Consider the following 23,210-nt stretch of genomic DNA (forward strand, 5'->3'; position numbering starts at 1 on the left):
ACCAAGCCGCATCGCTGTCTCAAACCAGCTGAAGGTCTCTGTTTGCTTTTGGAGAATGCCTTAACCCCTTCCCCCGCGGGGATGCGGTTCGGTATATTCGGGAAGGAGCCGGAATCAAAAAGCGAGAGGGATCGATCCCATTTCCCTCCGCGCCTTCCCCTGCGGCCGAGCCAATGCGCGTGCGCTCCGTGGCCTCGCCCAGCGCCCTAAGCCCCGCCCCCAGCCCGGGGTCCCGAAAGCGGCCAGTTCCCGCCGCCGGCGCGTGAGGATGGGGCGCGTGCTGATGGGGCTCCGCGTGGGCGGGCGCGCGGCGCGGCCGTTGGGGCTGAGGGGGGCGCGCGGCGCGGCCGTTGTCGCTGAGGGGGGCGGCCACGCGAAGCAGAAGGGTGAAGGTGAAGTGGCAGTGACGGCGGCGGATCGGGTGCCTTTTCCACGGCGGCAGAGGAGAGGAGCGTGACAGACAGAAGGTAGGCTCCATGTAGGCGTGGGATGCGTAACAAGGAGGACGGGTAGGAGCCGACCGCCCGGGGTCGGGCCTCGGCCCACATGAGGAAGGGAGAGAGGAAGGGAAAATGGCGGCCGCCACGTGGCGACGAGGGAGGTGGTGAGGGGAGCCGAGATCCATGAATCCATGGGAGCTGCCGTCTGTGGCTGACTCCCTTCCTAGACATGGAAGAGCAGAGCCTTGCTAATTGGCATAACTTTTACCCTCTTGTGGGTATGAGTCGTTGACTGTGGCAAGTAACAAGCCGATTCTGCTATGGGGTTAGCCGGATCCCTCTTTTTTGGGTGTTTTCTTGTTGATTGGTTTTTCAGGTTTCTCTCCCTTTTTTCCTTTTAGTAAACTATTACAGCCCAGTTCTTAAACTTTTTTATTCTTTTTTAATTCCGCAGGAGCACAGAAGCTGAAAGCATGAAGACGTAGTTGTTAAAGATCCTCTTCCCAGAAAGTATGTGTCTGGCTGTGTCTAATAAGCTCTTCAGAGGTGAGATTTAGGGCAGGAATAATACCGATTTAATAATTTATGTTTAACGATTACTGTGACTTGTACTTCGAAATCTAGGTATCATGGTGTTTTGTTTTAAGGCATGTTTCATTTTTATGTGTTTCTGGGACAGAAAAGTGTAATCAAGTGCATTAGTGTGACCAGGAGGAAGTTGATTTGGATGTAGAGACATTAAAAAACATAATCTGCTATTCCTAGCATAAAAAACACACTACCAGTACTTTGCCTGTCAAACTAGAAGTATCTGAATGCACAGATTTCTCAGGGATATCCTGGGCAAGAGGAGTGTCTTTTTTTATAAGCATGTGAGTACTAAGAGAAATCTGCAGCTGTGGGGACAAGGGAGATCAGAAGTTAATGCCAACAGTTTTGTTTCAGAGCAGCTTTACAACTTCTGGGAGAGCATCCTACTGTGTAGTGATGATTGCTGTTTGTGTTTCCAGTAGCAATATTAAATTGCCTCAAAGTTGTTTTTACAGGGGAAAAACTCTCTTGAAAGAAGATGGGGCTAAATTCCACATATGAGTTCTAGGAGTAGCTGTGTCTAAACCTGTTTATTTTCAGTTAGGGTAGGGTAGATATGTTTAATCATCTGGAATCGATGTCTTTTGGGAGCAATAATATTTCTGGTTATCAGGCAGAGCTAGTAAAAGCTAATTTTAGGCTAGGTCTTTATCTCAGTTTTTAAACTTTGGAGCTTTAATGAGAGCTTCTGCAGTCCATCTCATCTTGATGAAGAGGGGCTGGAACCCAGCTTACTGTGCCTACAATTAGCTTTGACTGCTATACAGACAGATACAGTTAGGATCTCGTGTGCTGCTCCTCTCTTTGGGCTGTCACTGGGCCTTAAGCTATTACAGTACTGGTTTTGGTAGTGGAGTGGCTGTACTGCACCCTCAGGGATGGCTCCTCTGCTCCCACCGTATTAGAAGGGTGTTTCAACAAGTGTACCTGTGCTGCAGAAGCTGTGGGTAAGTTTTTGAAGTCTGGAAAATGAAAGTGGAAAGTCCAGCTGTAATTTTGGTGTCTGTGTGAATGTAAAGTCTTCGAATGTATGAATAAGTCAATAAAGAGACATGACTGGCTGCAAGTGTGGTTCCTTTCTTGAAAAACTGCTGGCAACTAAGACTTGACCTACACATGTTTGTCAGGATTACTTACACATGCCAAATCTGCCAGTTCTGGGGTTCCTTTTGGGCAGAATCTCTGGTTTCAGGTGGCTGATGCATTGTCTGGGAACTGCTCCAGAAGTGGTACGGCTTGAATCAGAGGTAGGTGCTGCAGGGCAGAAAAAACAACTTTAAATAGAGTTGATTTTTGCAGTTGCTGAGGGATCCATACGTGAGAAAATGGATAGAGATCCAGTAGATGGTGCATCATTGCATATTCAGATAAGATACTTTAACTACTGTCTTAGTGAGCACTAGCTGTGCTGACACAATCTCTAGTGGAATACCTTTCAAATAATGTATTTTTTGCAAATAGTTAGGACTGGAAAGTTGGAGGGAAAGGGAGGGTTTGAAAGGACTGGGAAACAAAATCTGTGAGGCCGGAGCTGAGATGATCAGCATGCGGTGTACTTGCTGCTGGGTGTTTGGCAGCTGAGGTCAGCATTCCTGCTGGAAGTGAAGGGAGCAGAACTGTGGGCTCTAATTACAGCGTGCACTAGATCTGAGGAAATTACTTTCGGTGGTTGTGTGTGGTGGGCAGATAAGAGCTGTCATAGGAAACTCAGGGTTTTTTAAAGCATATACTTTTTCTGCCCAAGTGGAAGTACATGAATGCGTTTTCTTGTGTGGCGCTGTAACAAGTGGTAGCACACGTGTAACTGGTGATGCATGGTTACTCTGCTTTTAACAGCCCTGTCATATGGCTTATTGCTCTGCATTCCAAGGTGGTGGCTGCCAAGCCTGGTGGCCAACAATCAGGAGTGTGTACTCTGAAATCTCTTCATCTCCAAAACCACTGGACCTCTGTAATAACCTCAGCACATCTGCTCTGCAAGGGCACTTACTTGGTTAACTTAAATAGGCAAATGCAAGTGTTTTCATGGTTTGTGCCATCCTTGACACAGTTACTAGACAACTTTAAAAGTGTAGGATGAACTTAGGACAACGTAACTGGTCGGAGTTAGAGCACTGGGAACAAGACAAACTCCTTTAGGTTTATATTCTTTTGAGGAAGATGATTTCAAGAATCCCCTTAATCAGGTACAGCTTATGTGAGTTTTACCCAGCTGATGTTCTGCAGCAGCTGCCTGTACATCTGTGGTATTAATTAACATACAGAAATTGTAGTCAGTGTGGCAGTTTTTATTGTATACATGTACACCATCAGGCTCACTGAACAAAAATGAGAATGGCATAAGATGGAGGCAATTTCATTTTATGTTAGAAACTGAGAAGACATGCTCAGCATGGAAACAGTGCAACATTTTAAAATCTAACAAAGCATTCTATTAAAAGCAAAAATAACGAAGTACTGTACTAAATCTAAATGTTTACTACACTTGGTGTGCAGGTTTAGTTCCCCCCCACACACACAAAGTATCCTGTTTCTGTGGTGCAGCTATTAAAGGGTGATTATGTCCCCTGTATATAACACGTATATATTGCACTATGTAGCCTACTTCACCACAAGTCTCAGTGGGTCTTGTACAGCAAAACTTGGATGTTACATGCAGATACTTTTGACAGACTGACTTCCCTTGTAACTAAGGGCTATATAGAAGTAAAAATGCAATGGTTTTGAAGTTGACTGGCACAGTGTTTTGCATTGGTCTAACAGTAGGTGGTCACAGTACAGTGATTTATGATGTTTTAAAATATTTTACACTATTTCAAATAGTGTGGAATTACAGAGAACTAAAATGTATTAAAGCACCTCATGTACTAGTTTAGCACCAGTTACAATAATTAGTCCTGACCCTTGAAAACTTAAATTTGAGGTTGGCGATATTAAGGGCTAAATGTTCAATCATATGGGCTTCAGCAATGTCATTGCCACGTCATATGCAAGTGAGTCTTGGATATTTGTTATAACACCAGAGAGACACACAACAATATAAAAATGAGTAATTGCCCACTTAAAGCATGAATGCAAGCACCCCACTTTTTCACAAAACACCACACAACACAGTCATAGCCAGTTTGGGGAATAGGAAACTGGGAAACAGTCACTGGTGGTCACAGTTTGCACAATCACTATGCGGTGACACTCATCTGCCACACTTGTCACACTGGAGTGTTTCATGGCCCACAGCTTTCAGTTGTTTTTATGAGCATGGTTGTTACTGTGATGCATAGAGCACAGTTGGACTCGTCAAGGTCTTTGACCTGTGGATTGTAGTGTCGTGGCTCCCTCCCCAGTGAGTCAGTTCACAGGTGATTTCCAGACTGATGCCTTTCAGCGTTACAATAAGGTGATTACCTGCTGTGTTCTAGGTTTGGTGTGGTGGCCCTTTCTCAATGGATCAGTAAGCTGGTTATCAGTGCGTTGTTTTAATAAGTTGCTAGGGGTTTCATGGCATGGGGAACAGTATTTGGAAAAGTAATTAAAGGAAATTAAGATGTGTCAGTGCTTTAGAAGTCACTGAAAACTAACCTTTCCTGTGAGATCAGTCTGAACCAGTGTTGCAGCTAAGCAGGAGAGAGTTGTCTAAATCTTGCTTTAAATCTTGCTTTATAGAAAACATAGTTTAAGACTTTATAGACCTTTTCAGACAAGTTTTGGCTCAACAACTCCATCGTATGCATAACTTTGTCTGGTAGGATTGACCGAGGTTCTTGGCGCTGCTTGAGCAAAGCCCAGCAGTGAAAGGATAGGGATGTCTGTTAGTCTGACACAGTACTGACAGCTAGTGGTAAATAGGAAGAGTGAATCTTCAAAATGCTGTATATACTCCAAACTGTGAATTTCAGAAATAGGACAAATGCTACCTAAGTGAAGTAAATAAGTTGTTGCTCTTGCAGTTGTGCAGGATGTTGTGGGGAAACTGTCACTGTACTGCCTGTTTTACTTGGGAATGTACTTTAGGCACACCAAACTGTGAAGACATTTAGCCAATTAACTGGGAATGTGATAATTGACCATTATTTTCCTTCCTGCATTTAATACATACTCAGAATTACTTATCAAGAATCAGGCTATGAGTGGTCTCAGAAGCTACTGAAACATGAGTCAGATTTAGCGGACTGAGTGTAAAATCGTAGGAATAATAGACTAAATAAACTAGACTGAAGATTAATTGAGATCTGTAATTAATTGTAGAGAAGCGTGGAGCATAAATAGCTTGGAGCAACAGTCTTGTGGGCAAAGTCTCCAGCTGTCCTGCTCCAGTATTAACTCTAGCTGGCTATCACTTTTCCCCTTAGATACATAGTAGCTTGTTCATGCAATATTTAAACTTCTGCAACAGGAAGGACAGTAATCCCTAACTGGAAGGCTTGAGTGTATACAGCTTGGATTTAATGAGAACAAAAACACATGAATCAGGCAAATGTCTGTTTCCACCCACTGCGGGCCCCAGCTGTGCACTGCATGTGCTTTTCAAGTTGTCCTGCCTCAAAATTTGGTTTTCATTATGGGCATTCATAGTTTGGTCACACTTTTAATCCAAGGTACGAAAGATGAAACTTTTGTGTAGACACCTGGGGAATCTTTGACCCCACAGCCGTAGCCCCAGGAGGTCACACCGTACACGACCCAACTTTCCCCTGGGCGTTCACACATCAGTGGTCCACCGCTGTCTCCTTGACAGCTGTCCACTCGTTTCTGTTCCTGCACGTTTCCAGCACAGAGCATTCTTCCTGTGAATCTCCTTTTGTAGCGCTCCTCACACACCCTCTTGGGAAGTAAGGGGATGGCAGCCTGTTGCAGTGTTCTTGAATAAGCCCGTCCTAAAAAGGAGATAAAAATTGTCTCATTACAATGGTCAGTCTTGGAAACATAGTTGTGATTTAATCCGATTTTTGCTCTCAAGTCTTCACACTGCTTTGTCATTACATAAAATTTCCGGAAGCAAGACTACTGAAAAAAATCTCTGCATTACATACGATATTAAAATATGGTAGATATTGTAAATGTAAAATGTAGATGCTTTTTTTAAAAAGTAGCTTTTCTTCATGTGTTCTCTGGATTTTTCCAAGGATGGGGTTTGGTTTATTCTGAGCACTTTGTCTTCTACAGAAGAGCATGCGCTTTGACACCTCTGTGGAAGCAATTTTGGGGAGTCTTGAGCAGCTGAGAGTAAAACAGTAGAAATTCTTTATTTCTGTGTCATCAGTTCAAATCTAGTGTAGTTCAGCCTGAACAGGTGCTGCATCTTCTGGTGGCTTCCAAGTAGATCTTTCTACTTTTTTTCCATATCTTGCACCTCTTTCAGTTGAAAGCATGGGAAATGAAAGCCACTGTTGGTTTTACCTTTTTTTAAGTAAAATCTTATAACTTGTGAAGCAATTATGATTCATATAGTAAGTGTGAAATGTCAGCTGAGGTACTGCAATGATGTAAATTCTTACTACAAACTGAAGCCAATTACTGCAGTGGTTAATGTTTCCTGAAATAGATGTCCTAAGTTAACAGTATTGCAGGACTTTGAGTGAATTATGTAAAAAGGCTAGACAGAGCTAGACAATGAATTAACTATTATTTTTAGCAAAAACCCACCCTACACATCTCTCTCATTCATTGTAGTACAGTGACCCTGACATCTGTGCACACAGATTAGTGCTTGTAAAGAGGAGGGGCAGATACTTGGCCTTGCCTTGTCTCCTTGGCAGTTCTAGTGAGTCACTGGAACAAAGGCTCAAGTGTGGTTGCTGTCTTGCACTGTATTCAGCACCACAAAAAGATAAAAGTAAAACATGGTTATTAATTTGTGAAACATTTAAAGGCCAAAGACATTTGAAGAGGAAGAATCTTGTACTGACCAAAAAAAAGCAAGTAGAAGCCTGGAGTGCAGATTGCATTGAGGCTCTTGTAAATTTTGGAAAGATGTTCTGTTATTTAAATCAAAGCTGGTTGAAAATGTCAGTGGTAACAGGGAACACTAAAATGTTATTTAAAATTCTATCGTGCATATTTTCCATCCATTTTTCTATTGAAGTATTGTAATTTCAATAACCTTTTTAAAATTAAAATATTCATGGTCCTTACCTTTGAAACCTTACATCTACTAGAGCTGTTATGTACTGAGGCAGGGGGTGATAAGCTGCTGTGCAGGGTGTGCCTGGCAACAAATAAGCTTTTTATTCCTGCTTGTCATTGTTAATGAGGCCACTTGACTGACAGGGTCTGTGATTTAGAGTGGCATGGTTAATCGCTGCTTGGATACAAATACAAACTATAATCAGTAAACAAAATACTGTCATTCCTGGTTAAAGGATCAGGAGAGAAAATATTTGCCTATGTTAAAGAAGAGCAAAATACTTTCATTTTGAGCATTTTGTTCTTTAATTATTTGAAGGGTTTTTTCTAAAACAGCCTCAGATAAGCAGACTGGTGCATGGAAGTGATTTTACCTGTGTCACCCCATCCCGTGATGAAACAGTTGGGAGCAGTTTTCTGTGGTCGCTCCCTCCTCAGTGGCAAGCAGGCAGGTAGAACGTGGGTGCTGAACCTCGCACACTGTTCCTCGGGCCCCTGCAGCCTCAGCAAGGCAATGTCGTAGTCGCTGCTGTCAGGCCTGTAGTCCTTGTGCACCACAATCTCCTGCACTCCGATCTCCTCCTCGTACTCCTCCAGCACCAGCGTGTGGTAGTCTCCAACCCGCACTACGTAGTTGCGAGTGTTGTTGCCATACCTGAGATGGAGGTGAAAACAAACAGGGCTGGCTCGGGCAGAGTCACATTCTGAGCATGCTGAGTTCATCACCTTCTTTATTGTTCACATAACTAATGTTAGCAAATTATTTTTTAAAGAGCAAAAATGCTTTCTCAAATGTTTACACTGACATTTCAGTGTGTCCTAAAGAATATAAAAACCTTCTGAGGTTTTAGGTTGTGCCATGTTCTTTTTGAATATTTTCACAGGGCAATTTTCTTACGGCCATTTGCCATGACTGGCACTTCAAATGTACAAGGTGTGCATTATAAATTTATTTAGGGAGGGCAACACAAACTGCCAGTAATTACAATGACAGCCTGAGTACTGACATCACTGGGATTATCCAAATAATTACTGGAATGACAGTAGTGTTCAGGCCTGCTTCTTGGGTTGATTGAGGAACTTTAGAGGTGTAGGTAACTTAATAAAAACCTCTTACATCAAGTGAAATTATAATAAGGATGACAAAGTATTTGTGCATCACAAGCACAAACTATTGTCAAACTGATAGGAGATCTGTAAATCTTAGGCTTGTTTTGCATCTGATATAATCCCAGTTTCTTTCACATCATGGTCTAAATGGTAAATACATTAGAGATTACTACTGTGGCTGGAATAACAATTTTCTGTGCATGTCTTTGAAGATTTTTGTATTATGCACACACCTTCCCAGGCAAAAGGCAAACATGAGAGTACTGTTGGGTACATGTATTTATTTTGAAATATGGCTAAGCTAACAGAAATATTTTTCCTTTTATTTCTCCCTTAATAGCCTTCAACAGGAAATTTCTAATGTGCTTGGAAAAAATAGTACCCACAGTGGCCCATCGCCTTTCAGCCTATGCCTGTTCTTTTTATACCATCCAGCAATGTTCTGGTCTGCATAGCTTGTTAAAGCCTGCTTGAGGAGCAGCAGACAAAGCAGAAAAATTACAGTTTTCTGCACAATATATAGCTGTACCACTGAATATTTCTTCTAGTTGTGGGTTGCATTCCTGGTTGCCTGGTTGTAAAGCTTTCTTGGTCTAATCCTTGAAGTCTTCCACAAGCAAAATTTCTCTTCTAGGCTTTATGGAGAAAACTGCAGGCTGTGAACAGACATCCCTTCATCCAAAGATGAATGTCTATATAGGATACATTAAGGGTTTTTTCCGATGTTTCCTCATGTTTCTAATTATCCAGTTATTTTTTCTAAATGTATGAACTTTCCAATTTCCCTATAGCTGTCAGAATAACTCAAGACAAGGATGAGTTATAAAACAAAAAATAGCTTCAAACATTTTATCTTAAATAATGTATCTGCCAAAGTATAGAAACCAATAATTGCCCTGTAGTACTGGTGAATAATTCTAATAATCATGCATTAAATTAAGCTTAATTTTTATTCCTAATATAGATGAGCCCACATTGGTTACTTAAGCAGTGTTCCAATTTCCAGGGTATGAGAAATGGTATACTGGCCTTTCTGTTGTCCATCTGTGGAAAATATGTGAAGAAGGCACTTGATCTATAGATAGCTCTTGGAAACCTATCCCTGAAAATCACTCTGAGATCATTTGGAAGTTCAGCCCAGCCTGTCCAAAGCCAGCTTGGAGCTAAAGGCTTCCCTCATTTACAGTGAAGAGCAGTGCATCCACCAGGTGTTGGAGCTGCATCCTTAGGTCTAATTGCAGTTTAAACATAACTTCTGGGACAAAACAATACTTTGGTCCCTGAGACCACAGGTGACAGTTTCAGGGCAGCCTGGGACAGCCCCTCGAGTGGCTGCACCAATCTGGAAGTACCACAGAGTCCTCTGCTCCAGCCATGCTGCTGCCCCATCCTGTGGGTGCTTCGCAGAGTATCCAGAATTGGCACTCTTTGGCACCACATTCAGTTTTCAAGCCTGTTATCAAAGGCTTTCTCAGGATTCTCAGGCAGCATCCTTGGCAATCACTACAGAGAAAATGAACAGGGAAATAGGAAGCCATAGTCTATGAATTTTGACGAAAGCAACTTCAAGAGCTTCCATAGTTCTGCAGAATCACCTAGGATGTCAGTGGAAATAGCAGGTAATTTTGCTAATTTTGACTACTTCAGCTTGAAATGTTGCCAAGGAAAGTCCTCCGTAATTTTAGGACACAAGAAAAGATGTGCATCTGGTGTACAGCATAGGTAATGCACACCTGTATTTGAGTAAAAGTGTATTTGACTTTTCGTTTTTGTTACTAGTGTGCAAAATTAAAGACTCAAAATCCAAATTTAAAACATTTGCAGCTCACTTAAGTGAACTCTAGCAAATACCCTCAAAATTGTAGTGCTCCTCTGTTTTTTCCCAGCCCGTTCCAATGAAATAGTCACTAATCACAAGATTAGCTTCCTTATTGTGCAAATTGATACTTTTATACTTCAGTAACTTCATCACTAGTGAAGTCCTGCATTTAGTTACTGCTGTGATACAGCAAAAATGTCTACCATTGTCTGTTGTTACCAAATTTAATCTGAAATATTCCAGTCCCTATGTTTGGTGTCTGCTCACTTGTCTTCACTATAATCTAAAAGCCATAAGCTGCATTTTTTTTGAACAGAAAGTTAAAATGGCCGAAGTATTATCTCTAAAATACTGAAGTGAATATAAATCACATGAATGATAACACCCAAATAATTTCAATGCATTAGGGTGTTTAGTTTGTTTGAGGGAAAGGAGGTTGAGCGGTAGGGTTTTTTAAAACCAAAGGCCAACTCTTGGCCTTTCAAGCCCATAGAACAGTTTTCCACAGGTTTGAACTGTAATGGTTTTGCATATGCCCAGAAGAACAAAGCAGTTTCAAACATGGTGCTCTATTGGAGAGAGACCCACCTTTTAAAGCAGTGTGCAGCAGTGAGGACCCAGCAGCTGCTGATGAGAGTAGCACCACACAGGAGTCTCCCGTCACCATGAGAGGATTTCAGGCGCAGTGCCACCTGCCACGGCCAGCCGCCCCTGCAGGAGTGACACACGGTGCTCAGTGTACAGCTGTGGGAAACTCGGGTTACCTGCAATGGGCATCCTGTTGGCTTTGTTTGACTGACACAGCTTACTTACAAAATGTACTCTTTATTAAGGATGGTGAATATTTTATATCCTGGCAACATTCAGAACTCCTTTTAACAATGGTCCACGTTACTTTACAGAGAATTTGGGCGTCCAGCACTCTTAAGTGCTTCCTCCCACAGTCAGCTATTTGAATTTTCTCTTCTCAGATTGCATTCATTGAGCCAAAAATACATTCTGTGGGTTGCTCGCCAAATACCGTCCAAGTCAACAAACCAGAAATTTCCTGTCAACTGCAGAGGGGAAAGGGGAATTTCTTGAAAAGCTGAACCCAGCATCCATCCCTGTCTTCAGGAGAAAGGGAGGTGGCAAAACAAGAGGTATAAAGCGACTGTAAAAGTCTCAAGTATAGAGGAGCACCTTTTTTCAGCCTGTGATTATCTGTTTTTCATAGTAGATGTGGCCATATTTGCATACCTATGAATACAGGATTATTTCTGTTTTGCTGGTTTAATATATGAGGAGTCAGAGAAGGGAAAGGGAGAGAGATGCACCTATAAGCAATGTCAGCATCCCAGAGTAAGCGACAGGTAGTCTGAGTGTTTTCTGAGTACCGTCCACTTGAATGGGTGTGCTGGAAAACAAGAGCTGCCAGGGGCCATCTAGTCCAGCATCTCAGAGTTACCCTTGCCAAATGTTTTAAAGTAAGGTGGAGGAGTTTACTTCCCATAAAGAATAAAACAATTTAGATACTTCTCCATTTTAAAAGGTAGGATTTAATATGTTTTTATAAAATGAGGTGATTTAGACAGCTTTGGATTTGCTGGTACATATGTAAGTATCCAGTTATTTTCAAACTTCCTCAAGTTCCTTGTCTTAATGATTTCTTGTGACATTGAGTCCTTTTCTGATACATACATATGCTCCCTTTCTTGAATTTGAAGCATTTCTGCATGCACTGTTGGATTTTCATCACCTTTTTGCTTCATCTAACATTTCTGTATTGATTTATGATGAGACCAGCTTCTTTGCTCTTGACTAAATTGTGCAATACATTTATTTGTCACTGTTGCATTTCAGCAAGTGTCCTTAGAACTCATATTCTAAGGCAAGAATTCTCAGTCTCCTCCTGTGCTATGCATTATCTGTTATCTCATTTGTGTCTTTACAAAGGTAAGTCATCCTACTTTACTTTATCTGGCTGTGTTAAAATATTTTTCTGGGCTCCCTCTTTGTTACTGTTCTTTCAAGCTCTCCCACTTGGGCAGTGTCTTCTTAGAAATCGATTGATCAGTGCTGTACATGTACTCTGAAATAGATTGCACGATGCTTGTAATGATGCTGTTAGTGTATATTTTACAACGCCTTTTGTAAGATTGTGTAAATATTTTTTTTTTGTGTTTAGTCACAACTGTTGAAAAAGTAAAGTCAGTGCCTCCTGAATTTTTAGTTGTGTCATCATCAAGGCTTATTTTATGAAAGAAAATAAGGTCTTAGGGTGTGAATCATATTCAGGCCTCTTTTTTTGGTGTAGGTGGCATTTAAAACCTTGTACTACATTCATATCCCTGTTTTTATAGCTCCTGATATGAAGATATCCTCTGAGAAAAGTAAAATAGCTATTTTGTAAGTTTAAAATTTAACCCATTCACAGACTTTACCCACAAGATTTTCAATTAATGCTGCAAGTACTTATCAGTTAATACCTTTTAATTTCCTGCAAATTTGTTTTGGGTAGATTTCTATTCCTACATCATGACAAGTCAAAAGAAAAACAAAACAACATGCCCACAATAAAATTGCAAATTTGGCAAACCACTTGTGGCAAATACATGTCTTAGAAGCTTTATATTCTAGATTATTTGTCTTTACCAATTATTTACCGTAAAGAATTTTTCCCACCAATTATTCGCTTTTGTCGACGATGGAGTAACCTCAGCCCACAAACAGAAGCGAGAGAATCTAAACCAGAAAGGGAGATGTAGAGAGTGTTAAACTCAACATGAAAAGCGGCCAGTATTCAATGAGAGGTAACTTGAAAAAAATTTAAAGGTTGAAGTTATTCTGTGTTTCATGGTAGTTTTTAACAGGCAAATTTTGATTGGGGAAAATAGACTTAGGAATTCTTTATAGCTGAGATCTTTTGACTGGGGAAAATACACTGAATTCTTTCAAGACTTAGAAATGCTTTGTATCTGAGTTCTTTTGACTGTGGTCAGAGTATTCACACATTTGCTTCTCACATGTAGGATTTTATAGGGCTCTTCCTTATTTCCTGTAAGTGGAAGCAAACCTTGGCCAACCACACAGATCTCTGTCCTTATCGGAGTAACCTACACCTTGAAAAGCTGAAGGGAGCTGCTTAGATTTTTGCATCATGTCCCTCAAGCACCTTAATGAACATGGTTGCTCTAAGCCATAGCAAGAACTACCCTGTAATGATTGAGTAGTCTTGGTGCTTCCTTTCTGCAGCTGCAAAGAATAAGCTCACAGTGTCAGCAGAGAGAATTCCCACCCCTTTTGTTCTAGAATTGTTTTTGATAAAGCTGTTCCCTCTGTGAGGTGGGATTGCTATGTCTGTCTCTTCCTACCAGGAACTTGCTCACCTGGACCTTTTGGTCTGCCCCTGGTGCCAGGGCCTCACCTTTATTGCTGTTCCCAGGGACTTTCTTGCTCAGGTGGTCACAGATGACCCCTGCATCCTCGCTGTGCCGGCAGTTGTGCATCCCAATGTCCTGTTTAATGCAGTCTGCCAAGGATCTCTCATTTCCTGTACATTTGACGTTATCCACATGGATGGGGCCTTTGCCCTCACCAAAATAGGCCATTGTCCTTGCTCTAGCTGGACCTCTGCAAACAGAACATTTTTTTTTTAATTGTTAAACATTTTGAGGCATTATTCTACATTTTACTCAAATTTCCAAGTGAATAGTCAAAGACACTGAGGTTTCATTCCAAACTCTGTCACTGTTTCACTTGCCAACAAGCACCTTCCACCACCTCTCTTATTCTGGTATGTAGAAAAAAGAAAACTGTGACAAAATTGCTACATTTCATTAATTTTTAAAAACTGCTTTTGTGTATCTGGTTAGAAGGCAGTGTCCAAAGTATTTTACATTGTATCAGCAGTACATTTTGCCATAAAACAAAATATGTGAAAGCTGCTTTTTAATAATCTCTTTAATCCTCGTATAAACTCAGCATCTGTGAAAGCTAAACATAATTTGTTCAGGTCTGATTCCCTCAGAGAGATGGGCCAGTTAAATACAGTATACTTGCAGTGCAGTAGGAGCAATGATGTACGTACAGACCTATCAGTTGTTAGTAGTTATTAAAATATTTTATTATCATGTTTTTTACAGGACACCCCATATTTGAGGTCTAAAAATGTCATGTGACTGGACACCAGTTCAGTGTCTGCACCCCCCTGTTCTTGGGAGGAACCCAGTACTTGGTGCTTTTGCAGCATTTAAGCATCTCACTTGGCAACTCCTGTGATAGAGTATTACTGTTAATTAGTTAAAGTAATCTTCTTAATTTATAAATAGATATTTTGTTGTATATGGTTTAAGAGGCAGAAGGAATTATGAGTGAGAGACCACCCAATTGGCTATATAGATAAGTGGGGCAGGAAGCCACAGACACCTCTAAGCGTGCCTGAACTACAAGTTTACCTGCTGGTTAAGAGCAATTCACTGAGATTTTACTGGGATAAGGATACGTGGAATTCCAGATAATTAAAATACAGGTTTCCATTTTAAAGGATATTTTATAATTGTATATTGTGAAGTATTGCTTCTGTGCATACAGAACTGTAACTGCAGATGTGATGAAACGCTGGAGCAGAGAAAGAGAATTTGACTATGAAACTGTACTAGGCAAGAAAGTATTTCTCTCCCTTTACAGCTCTTTTTGTACCTCTTTAATACCTGCAGTGTTGGGGAAGGTAGGTGAGAATGGCATGGAGAGTTTGCATCCCTTCTTGAACTGGGTTTGGTCTTTTGGGGAGGAATCCTGATTTGTCAAACCATTTTCAAAGCTTCCTCACAGTAGAAATGTGACTGGCTCAAAGTGAACCAGCTCTCTATTGCCACATCCATGTAACTGAAACATGAATGTAACACAGGAGCTTCCTCCCTTTGGAAACTTTTGCACGTGGATAGCTTTGCCTGTGTGGATTTTTTTACTATGTGCTGAAGGGTAGCTGGGCAGGATTTCCAAGTATGGAACATTGGTTAGAATGCAGAAATTGTAAAAAGCCAGGAAAGAGAAGCTCATGAAACACTACGTGAGAGATGATACCACAAGGTCAACTGTCCTCACATATTTTCAATTTCCATGGTTAGGAGGTATTTGCCAGATAATCCAAAGCCTTAACTGCCTTTGGAACCAGTATAGGACAATCTCTGCCTAATGAGTTTACTATTATTTGACTTGTCAGTCCCAAATAGTGTGACTCTTGCTCCAAATGTTTTTCTTTTGTGAGGGACACTCTGATTACAGATAACCACAAAAAAAATAAGTCCAGCTCTCTGATACCTGTGGGCAGCTCATGTGTTCATGTTTGCTGTTACAACACAGTGACACAGTACAGGCACTCATTGTAAATTCTTACCTGGTTTTGGTTTCTCTGTCAAATGACAAAGTTTCTGCTTTAGGGCATTGTTTTAAAGTTCCTCAGGATATTGAAAACTACTTTGTTATCAATCACCAACCACAGTATTCTTATCCTTCCCCAGAGAAGTATTTATTGCAGTCTAGTGCAGAATTCTCTCTCCAGATCTTATAAGTTACTTAGTAAAAGGGCACTACCTCCTTCTTGCTACCTTTGTATGAAAACTATCTATCTCTTACTGTGCATCAATAATCTCTCAGCTTGCTGATAATGGGAATGAAAGCTTTTCAAACCCAACCAACCAACAGCACCATAGAAAACCCAAACCAACCCCCACTGAAAAACATCTCAGGAAACAATTGTAAAAAATCGTGGTGTTCTTGAGCAAGGAGTGCAACTTAAGAGAGGAAATTGTGTCATATAATTGGGAAATCTCTGAAGGTACAAATGCTACATCTATGTTTTTGTTACATGCAGGAATGTGCCCTTACAACTGGCTTTAGTGCACCCCTAACAAACATGTGTCCCTTAATTGCTGCTTTCCAAGCCAGCACTGATGACCCTCAGAGAAACAACCTTTTTGCCAGTTCAGATCTGTCCCTGGAGAGAAGTGGCTTCCGATCTTTTCCTCTCAGTTCTCATACACCAAGGGCCATGCAGAGTAACTATGCTGAGTTTTTCAGATGCAGTACTATTATTATTTTTCATGATATTGTTAATGAGAAAATTAAGTGGATTAGGATAGATGGACACCTATCCTAGAATTAACAAGTTAGGTACCTTTTAAGAGTGATATATTGACTTGTCAAGTTTTGCCACTTTGAAGCCACAGTGTAGTACTGCTTTTAAACAGGCTTTTACTAAATGAATACTAGGCAGTTTTTACAAGGTATATATTTTGTGTTCAGGCATAATGTGATATTTGGTTGGACAAACTTCACATGGTTAGATACAACAAGCAGTAAGATTTGTATTTCTTCAGCTCAAATTTCTTTATAGATACTTTGGAGATGACATTTCACTAATTTCCTGTTGTATTTCACCACTATTCTGGGTATTTTTCAAGTCTTATTAGTACTGCTATTTATATATCTCCCCTATAGTTATCTTTTTGCTGCTCTTGGGTATCCAAAAAAAAAATGCTGATGACTGGTGTAAGCCTGATTAAGTGATTTCTTTCAAAAGTCACACATACATTGCAGTGCGTTTAATTAGAGGGTGGGTTTCTTCTGTCCGGTCTATTGCTGTATTAAATGAAGCTTATTGAAATTACTGTCGTGCAGACTGGAGCCATAATCCCTTGTGTAACAGTTTCATCAGATCTTCGAGCTACATCAAATCCAGCCAGATCAGTAAAGGAAGGAAAAACTCCATTAAATCAGGAATTCAGTAGCTGGTGTGCCTGCATCTGAATTTGCAGTCATCATATCCATGCCTTGTGACAGTGGACACTGACCTGTTTTTGAAACTAATATGACAACTAAAATTTTGTATTTAATTAATAGATTCTATAATTTGGAATGTTTAACTTAAAATGAAAAGTATTTAATAACTGTCACTAATGTGCATTTTTGTTGTCAGTCAGACTGACACACTTCTGAATACTAACATTCCCATTCCCAGTTATGCTACTTAATGAACATTCTTTTTGAAGACATAGCCTTACTACTTTTCATACAAATAGTAGGAATGCATTTTTCTAAAAGAATGCCAAACTGACAAGTTTTAAAAGACATACATTATCTTATTAGACCTGTTGTGGTATTTGGTTGCAGAAACTTAAGATTTTTAGATACAGAAAACATAACTTGACAAGCAGCCTAATGAGTTTTCTTACTTGTAGCCAAGCTGTCGGCAGACTACAGCTGCATCCTTATCAGACCATCCATCATCACAAATTGTGCCCCACTGGCCATTGATAAAAATCTCCACACGTCCTTCCTTCTTATTCTCACCATCCATCAGCCTGATGGGAGGACCTGGGAATAAATTACTGCTGTCAGCTCACAGCAACAGAGGCAAGAACTGGTACTTTTAGTTATTTTCATTATATTTACTACAACTGATATTTACATTCAACAAGCCTAATATCAGTGGTTAAAGTAGTCATATTCACCCTGGCTGGCAAAATGAAGCAGTTTGTACAAATTACAAAACAAATACTAAATACTGCCGTACTTTACTCTTCAGCTGATTCCTTAATTCCAAGTCAATATGTGACATAGTTCAAAAATTGACCACAATTTACACAAATGGTAGAAAACACCTGAGATACCTTTGATACAATACCCATACAAGCTGGACAGATTTTCCTTAGAGACACTTTATGGGTGAATGTAACTGTATCTCATTCCATAAATCCATTCTCAAACTGGTTGCTGCTGCTCCTCCTAGCCACTGTCTCAGCAAAATAGTACAGCATTGTGTTGAACTTGAACTATTCCTCATCACTGTGCACATTTTTCTGCAGCATGTTATTCTACATTATTTTTCTAGCAATTTAAATTGATTGTTTAATCAGATACTTTCATAATATGAAATTTCAGTTATGTGGATTAGTCAGACTTAGTTGATCATGGTTTCTGCAGTGCTTGGCCTCTAGTTAAGTTTTCACTCATTAGGCAAAGTACATACTTAATTCTTATTTACTCTAAAATGCCTCTGTAGCCTGCAAGCAATGCAAATACCCTTAAACAGTTATGAATTCCTCAGTGGCCTCTTTGTCATGTTCAAGGGAGGATCACCTTCTCAATCTTTTTGTATAGCATACTTGGTAATCTTTAATATGCTCATGAGAGTTGCTTTTTAGAATAATGGAAAAGACTCTTCCTCATTCTTCTAACCTGTTCCCAGTCTTTTCTAAATATGTGAGGATGAGGAATTGCTTAATTGCACTCTTAAAGCATTATTTTGAGATAGCTGCATTTGCTGTTTAATTCAGATTAATTCAGGGTATGCATAACTTCTGTATACCAAACACAAATCTGGTCAGCGCTAGTTAAATCCGGCCTAAGTCATTAAATGGATGCAGAAGTATTCAAGTAAGAAACATCCAAGTATGTTTGCTTGCAATGTAATTTAAAGTATATTGTGTTGGAGTTCATACTGTATGGACAGTTACATGGATTAACCTCACCAACATTCTGTTTACTTACGCTGTTGTGATCTTACTGAACAAATGTCATTACTGTAGTATATCCTATCTCCTTTTTAGTGCTCCGTAATATCTGTGTTTCCTTAAGTCCTGTCATCTACTAATTTCTCTTTTTTTCCCACTGAATTTATCCTTATGGGAAAAAATGCTTTTTCAAATGCTGGGAAGTAAATGGTAACAACACTTTGTCTACTTTCCGATCAGAAATTTCCTAGGAAATGTCAGATAAACTCCTATTTTCTTATTGAACTGATATGTTCAGCAAGAATACAACTTAGGTGAGAATTAAACTTCTATTAACCAAATAGAGGCACAGAATAGTACTAATGTTTTATTGTTATTTATTTATTGTTTAATGTTTTATTGTTATCTTCTTGTGGTTTAGAAAATATTTATTTATTTATTTATTTATTTATTTATTTATTTATTTATTTATTTATTTATGAGCACAAAATTAATATAGCATTCTGGTAGTGGGGATGTGAGAATGTTACCATATGGATATATTTAACTGAACCAGACTCCTTCAGCAGAGATATTTTATAGGAATTTGAGCAAAGTGGCACAGATGGTTTGCATCTGTAAAGACAGCAGTCATGGACTGAATTCGTGTTAGTTTTGGTTTGAGAAAATTCTTTCTAATAAATAGGATTTGATATATGTACTGCAACACAAGACATTTATGGGATGCTGAGAGGGCTACATAGAATAAGCCTGTAAAGAGGGAGAGACTCAGAAAGTACACGTGGAAGTGCTGAAGTAGCAACATTGTGCAGTAAAACTATGTTGTAGTTTGTGGGATAATCCTTCAGTCTGTGATTTCAAGGAAACAGGCATATAATACCAATTTCAAATTCAACAGAAATAATCTTGGGTAAGCTAAATGGCATTGGCAGCAGTTTTCTAAAAGGCTACATACTGACAAGCTACACACTTCCTGTTGCAAATTGTAAAAATGAGACTTTTTCAGAATTGCTGTGCAACCCATTGTTCCCCCGTAGTTTCTACTGCAAATATCTCACAGCCAGCATTATTGTTTAATTATCTGCATGTGGATTTAGGAATCTTTGAAATTTACTTGTTTCTATTTTATTGTGTTTATATTTTTATCACTGTGTAATTGATATTTTTCCATCATTTCTTATCAGTCTTTTTCTTCTCTTTATTTTCATACAAGTTTGTAGGCCTTTGACATTGAAAGTAACTCTTTTATCTGGGTGTGTGGTATCATTCTGTCCTGGTCAGCGACTAGAGCTATTCACCCAGACACAATATAAATGATAGGCAGTAGTAATAAAAAAACAGAAATAATTTCATGCTTCTCACCCTACCTTCTTGCTGTCTCTGAACTTCCCATCTTCTCCATATCCCTTGTTTTGGATTGTCTGAATGCAAAGCCATAGGAGGATGTACTATTGATTTTATTCCTCAGTGCTCAGGTATGTCTAGAGCATTTGACACCAGGCATTACTTGGAGGTTGAGAAGTGCCAAGTAAAATCAGGTGTATATCATGAGGTGCTGAATAGGTTCAGAATCTAGTGGAGACTGAGACAACTGCATCACTGGAATGTGACTGTGTTACCTTGCAAATCTGGGTTGAGCTTTAATGTTCTGGATGCTTACATTCTAAACAAAACTCGATTACTTCCTGTGATCTTCAGGAGAAAAGTTAGGTTTTTTCCCTTCCTGTTCTTTCCTTGCACCTATCTGACAAATACTAGGATTTTGAGAATCCTTAAGCATCCTGTACTTTGGTTGGATCTGTATCCACAGCAATACTCATACTGTGACTTTAGCAAAGAGCTTCCTTACCAAGTGAGCGCTTGTGGCTGTCGTTTTCTGGGTGGCAGATGAGTCTGACGTCCTCCTGATGGTTGCAGTCGTGCTTCCCCCACTCCCGCCGGGAGCACTGCAGGAGGTTTGTCTCCTTCCCAGAGCAGATCACATCATCCAGCCAAATGGGCCCGGAGCTTCCTTCTGAGTAGTTCTCTTTTTCCATACCTGCAGTTTTTCCATACCTGCACAGCACAGAGGTATGTTTTGGTCCCCAGTGATCAGAGGACACTGATCATGATGGACCATGATGCTTAAGCATGAGGAAAGAAAGTGATATCCCTGAGGAAATAGATTTCTTAAGTATTCTCAGTATACAGGTTCAATTAGCATTAAATTCAATGAGAGCACCATATGCTGCCTCTTCAGTAATGTTTTTTTTTTAAGGAATTACTGTTACATTAGTTCAAACTTAAGAATGTAATGCCTTTGATTAAGGCTGCTCTTCAACCAAGCATATGGCTGGCTCAATGACTCTGAAGCTTTAAGTATGTTCTTAGTATTCTGTGTACATTTAAATGTCACACTCTGAGACAAAATCCTTTTCTGAATGTCAGCTGTCACAGTTTGAAGGCAAGATAACAGCCACCTACTGAGAGTGTATCTTTGTAGCCAGAGATGAGTAGGAAAAGTAGAGAATGCATGAAACAAATTGGATTTTTCTAAAATGCTTTTCAATACATAACTGTTCTAGGGCCAGGCTGTGGGAATTTCTGAGGTAGTGCAGAAGTACTTACACCTTGAAAATGTCTGTCATTAATGACCGTACAACAAGCAAAGATTTAGAAGAAGCAAACTTTTATAGGGAAAATAGAAATCAAAATCAGTTCTTCTCTATAGCACATGCATTGATCTCAGCCAAAAAGTGAACTGGAAGGAACTCAGTGAATAAAGGCTGCTAAGTCACGCTTGTTGAAGGTTTTTCTACCTAACCTAAGGCCTGCATACCTCTGTGAAACTGAGGAAAGCAGGCTTTAATGGATTTTAATTTGGTTCTTTCTTTGAAGCACTCAGCTAATATTAAAAAGCAGACTCTTAAAATAGGGTCCATGTAGGGTTCATGTAAGTGTTTGTCATCATGCTCAAGTGACAGTCAGATATCCAATATCAAGTAATCTTACTTAAATCCCAGCTGCCAGCAAACCACCTGCGTGTTGAGCTCCGTCCAGCCGTCGTCACAGACCGTGCCCCACTGGCCTGTGTGATAGACCTCCAGGCGGCCCTCGTGACTGCCCTTCCCGCCTGCGAGCCGCAATGCACCATCTGTGCCCGGAACAGGGGAAAGCAAAAACAAGGATCACTGTTTCTTACACCTCATGGTTGTTCTAAAGCAAAATCAGTAACATTGCCTGTACTGCATCCAGTTTGGGTTTGTGCCTCTGCAAACTTTACAAGTTTTTTCCAGAGCTGTGAACTCTGCCTTTGTCCCATTTTTTCCTGTGATGATTGATGACTGGAGTACCTGTGAGAGGTGTGCAGGAAACGCCAGCATCTTCTTTGTGGCCACAGTTGTGTTCTCGCCAGGAGCTTTTTGGGCACTGTTCTATCGAGAGTTCATTTCCTGTGCACTGTACTTCATCCAGCAGCACGGGGCCAGAGCCTTCTCCAAAGTAAGCCTGGCTCCATGCCTTGGCAACACCCCTGTAGAAATGCAAGGAGCACCCAGTCAGAAGGAGGCAAGCTGAAGATTTTCCTTTCCTGTGCCTTTGACTTTTAACTTTCCTAGGAGAGATTACAGATGAACAGCTTGGGTATGAGGATTCTAATTGTACTACTCATTTAATATATATAGTAAAAAAAATCTGATATATTTCTGAAGTTCAGCAACTTTCACCTGTTGTCCTCAAAGCACATTAATCAAATACCCAGATAAATGTTCCCTATTTAGTCCTGTGAAAACCACAGCAAAGAGATCTTAAGTGACTTGACAAATGTCCTATCACCCATCAGCAATAGAAGTAAGAACAGGAAGCAGATCAATGACTAGCCTTGTACGGGGGTATATTCTCTGTCAGCAGAACAGGTTTTGAGCACAAAAAACTATGTTGATTGAAAACATTGTTTTAGAATTACAGAAATTATGCAGTGTTTAACCCTTTATCATCTATCAGGATTTTCCCAATTCTATTTCAAATATCATGTCTTTTATATATAAGTGTCTGCCATAGTTTGATTTCTTTCCACTCAATATTTTCCCTGTTCCTATATTCATTATAGATTGAAATGTCTAAAGTTTGGACTGTAATGATTTACCTATCTAAAGCATTAGTTTAAATTAACTAAAAAAGCACCTTGTTTTTCAGTGTATCTGAAAAAAATGTTGGCAGAAATGTATAGGAAATATTAAGGAAAAAATCCATATTCATTAAGCAGCTAGCTGAAATCAAAGAGATAATGATGGAGTGCTCTGAATGCTTTTGCAATTTATACCATATTCCCTTAAGAGTCTCTGGAGTTAGGCAGAGACAACACATCCCGTCATTATAACCAGGGGAATTTGTGTCAAGCAAAAAATTATTTAGGAAACCAAATAATAAAAGACGTTGCCATTATTCTTCACCTATTAATGGTAGATTGAAATTCTGGAGTTTTACAGGAGTGCTGCAGAAAAGTTGAAAGGATGTGGGAAGCTATTTACTAAGAAGCTTTACTTTTACAGTTTCTGGCATGTTTCCAGATGGATTAACAGTATGCAAATCTGGATTATTTTTAGTACTTCAACTGCCACTGTTGGTAAGTTGATTTCACTTCATATTAATTAG

General features: G+C 39.9%; 1 protein-coding gene, 1 long non-coding RNA gene and 1 other non-coding gene across 4 annotated transcripts in view; 2 read left to right on the forward strand and 1 right to left on the reverse strand.

The window, feature by feature from the left end:
• Positions 1-343: 343 nt before the first annotated feature.
• LOC134419024 (uncharacterized) lies at positions 344-2,097 on the forward strand. Its single transcript, XR_010027934.1, has 2 exons — positions 344-467; positions 895-2,097. It is a non-coding gene; the product is annotated as an uncharacterized LOC134419024 (long non-coding RNA).
• Positions 620-750, forward strand: LOC134419161 (small nucleolar RNA SNORA24). The gene has a single exon (XR_010027987.1). It is a non-coding gene; the product is annotated as a small nucleolar RNA SNORA24 (small nucleolar RNA).
• Positions 2,098-3,298: 1,201 nt separating the features above from the next.
• Positions 3,299-23,210, reverse strand: part of PRSS12 (serine protease 12) — a 33,421-nt gene continuing 13,509 nt past the window's right edge. For both annotated transcript variants that reach the window (XM_063157018.1, XM_063157019.1), the window contains exons 5-13: positions 21,911-22,089; positions 21,570-21,711; positions 20,428-20,633; positions 17,298-17,439; positions 13,490-13,695; positions 12,729-12,807; positions 10,672-10,794; positions 7,529-7,809; positions 3,299-5,905 (exon numbers count right to left, since the gene is read on the reverse strand). In XM_063157018.1, the coding sequence (XP_063013088.1) occupies positions 5,598-5,905; positions 7,529-7,809; positions 10,672-10,794; positions 12,729-12,807; positions 13,490-13,695; positions 17,298-17,439; positions 20,428-20,633; positions 21,570-21,711; positions 21,911-22,089 (1,666 nt within the window). In that variant the 3' untranslated portion in view covers positions 3,299-5,597. The remainder of the gene's footprint in view (positions 5,906-7,528; positions 7,810-10,671; positions 10,795-12,728; positions 12,808-13,489; positions 13,696-17,297; positions 17,440-20,427; positions 20,634-21,569; positions 21,712-21,910; positions 22,090-23,210) is intronic.

The sequence above is a fragment of the Melospiza melodia genome, chromosome 5 (genome assembly GCF_035770615.1).
Source record: "Melospiza melodia melodia isolate bMelMel2 chromosome 5, bMelMel2.pri, whole genome shotgun sequence".
NCBI lineage: Eukaryota > Metazoa > Chordata > Aves > Passeriformes > Passerellidae > Melospiza > Melospiza melodia.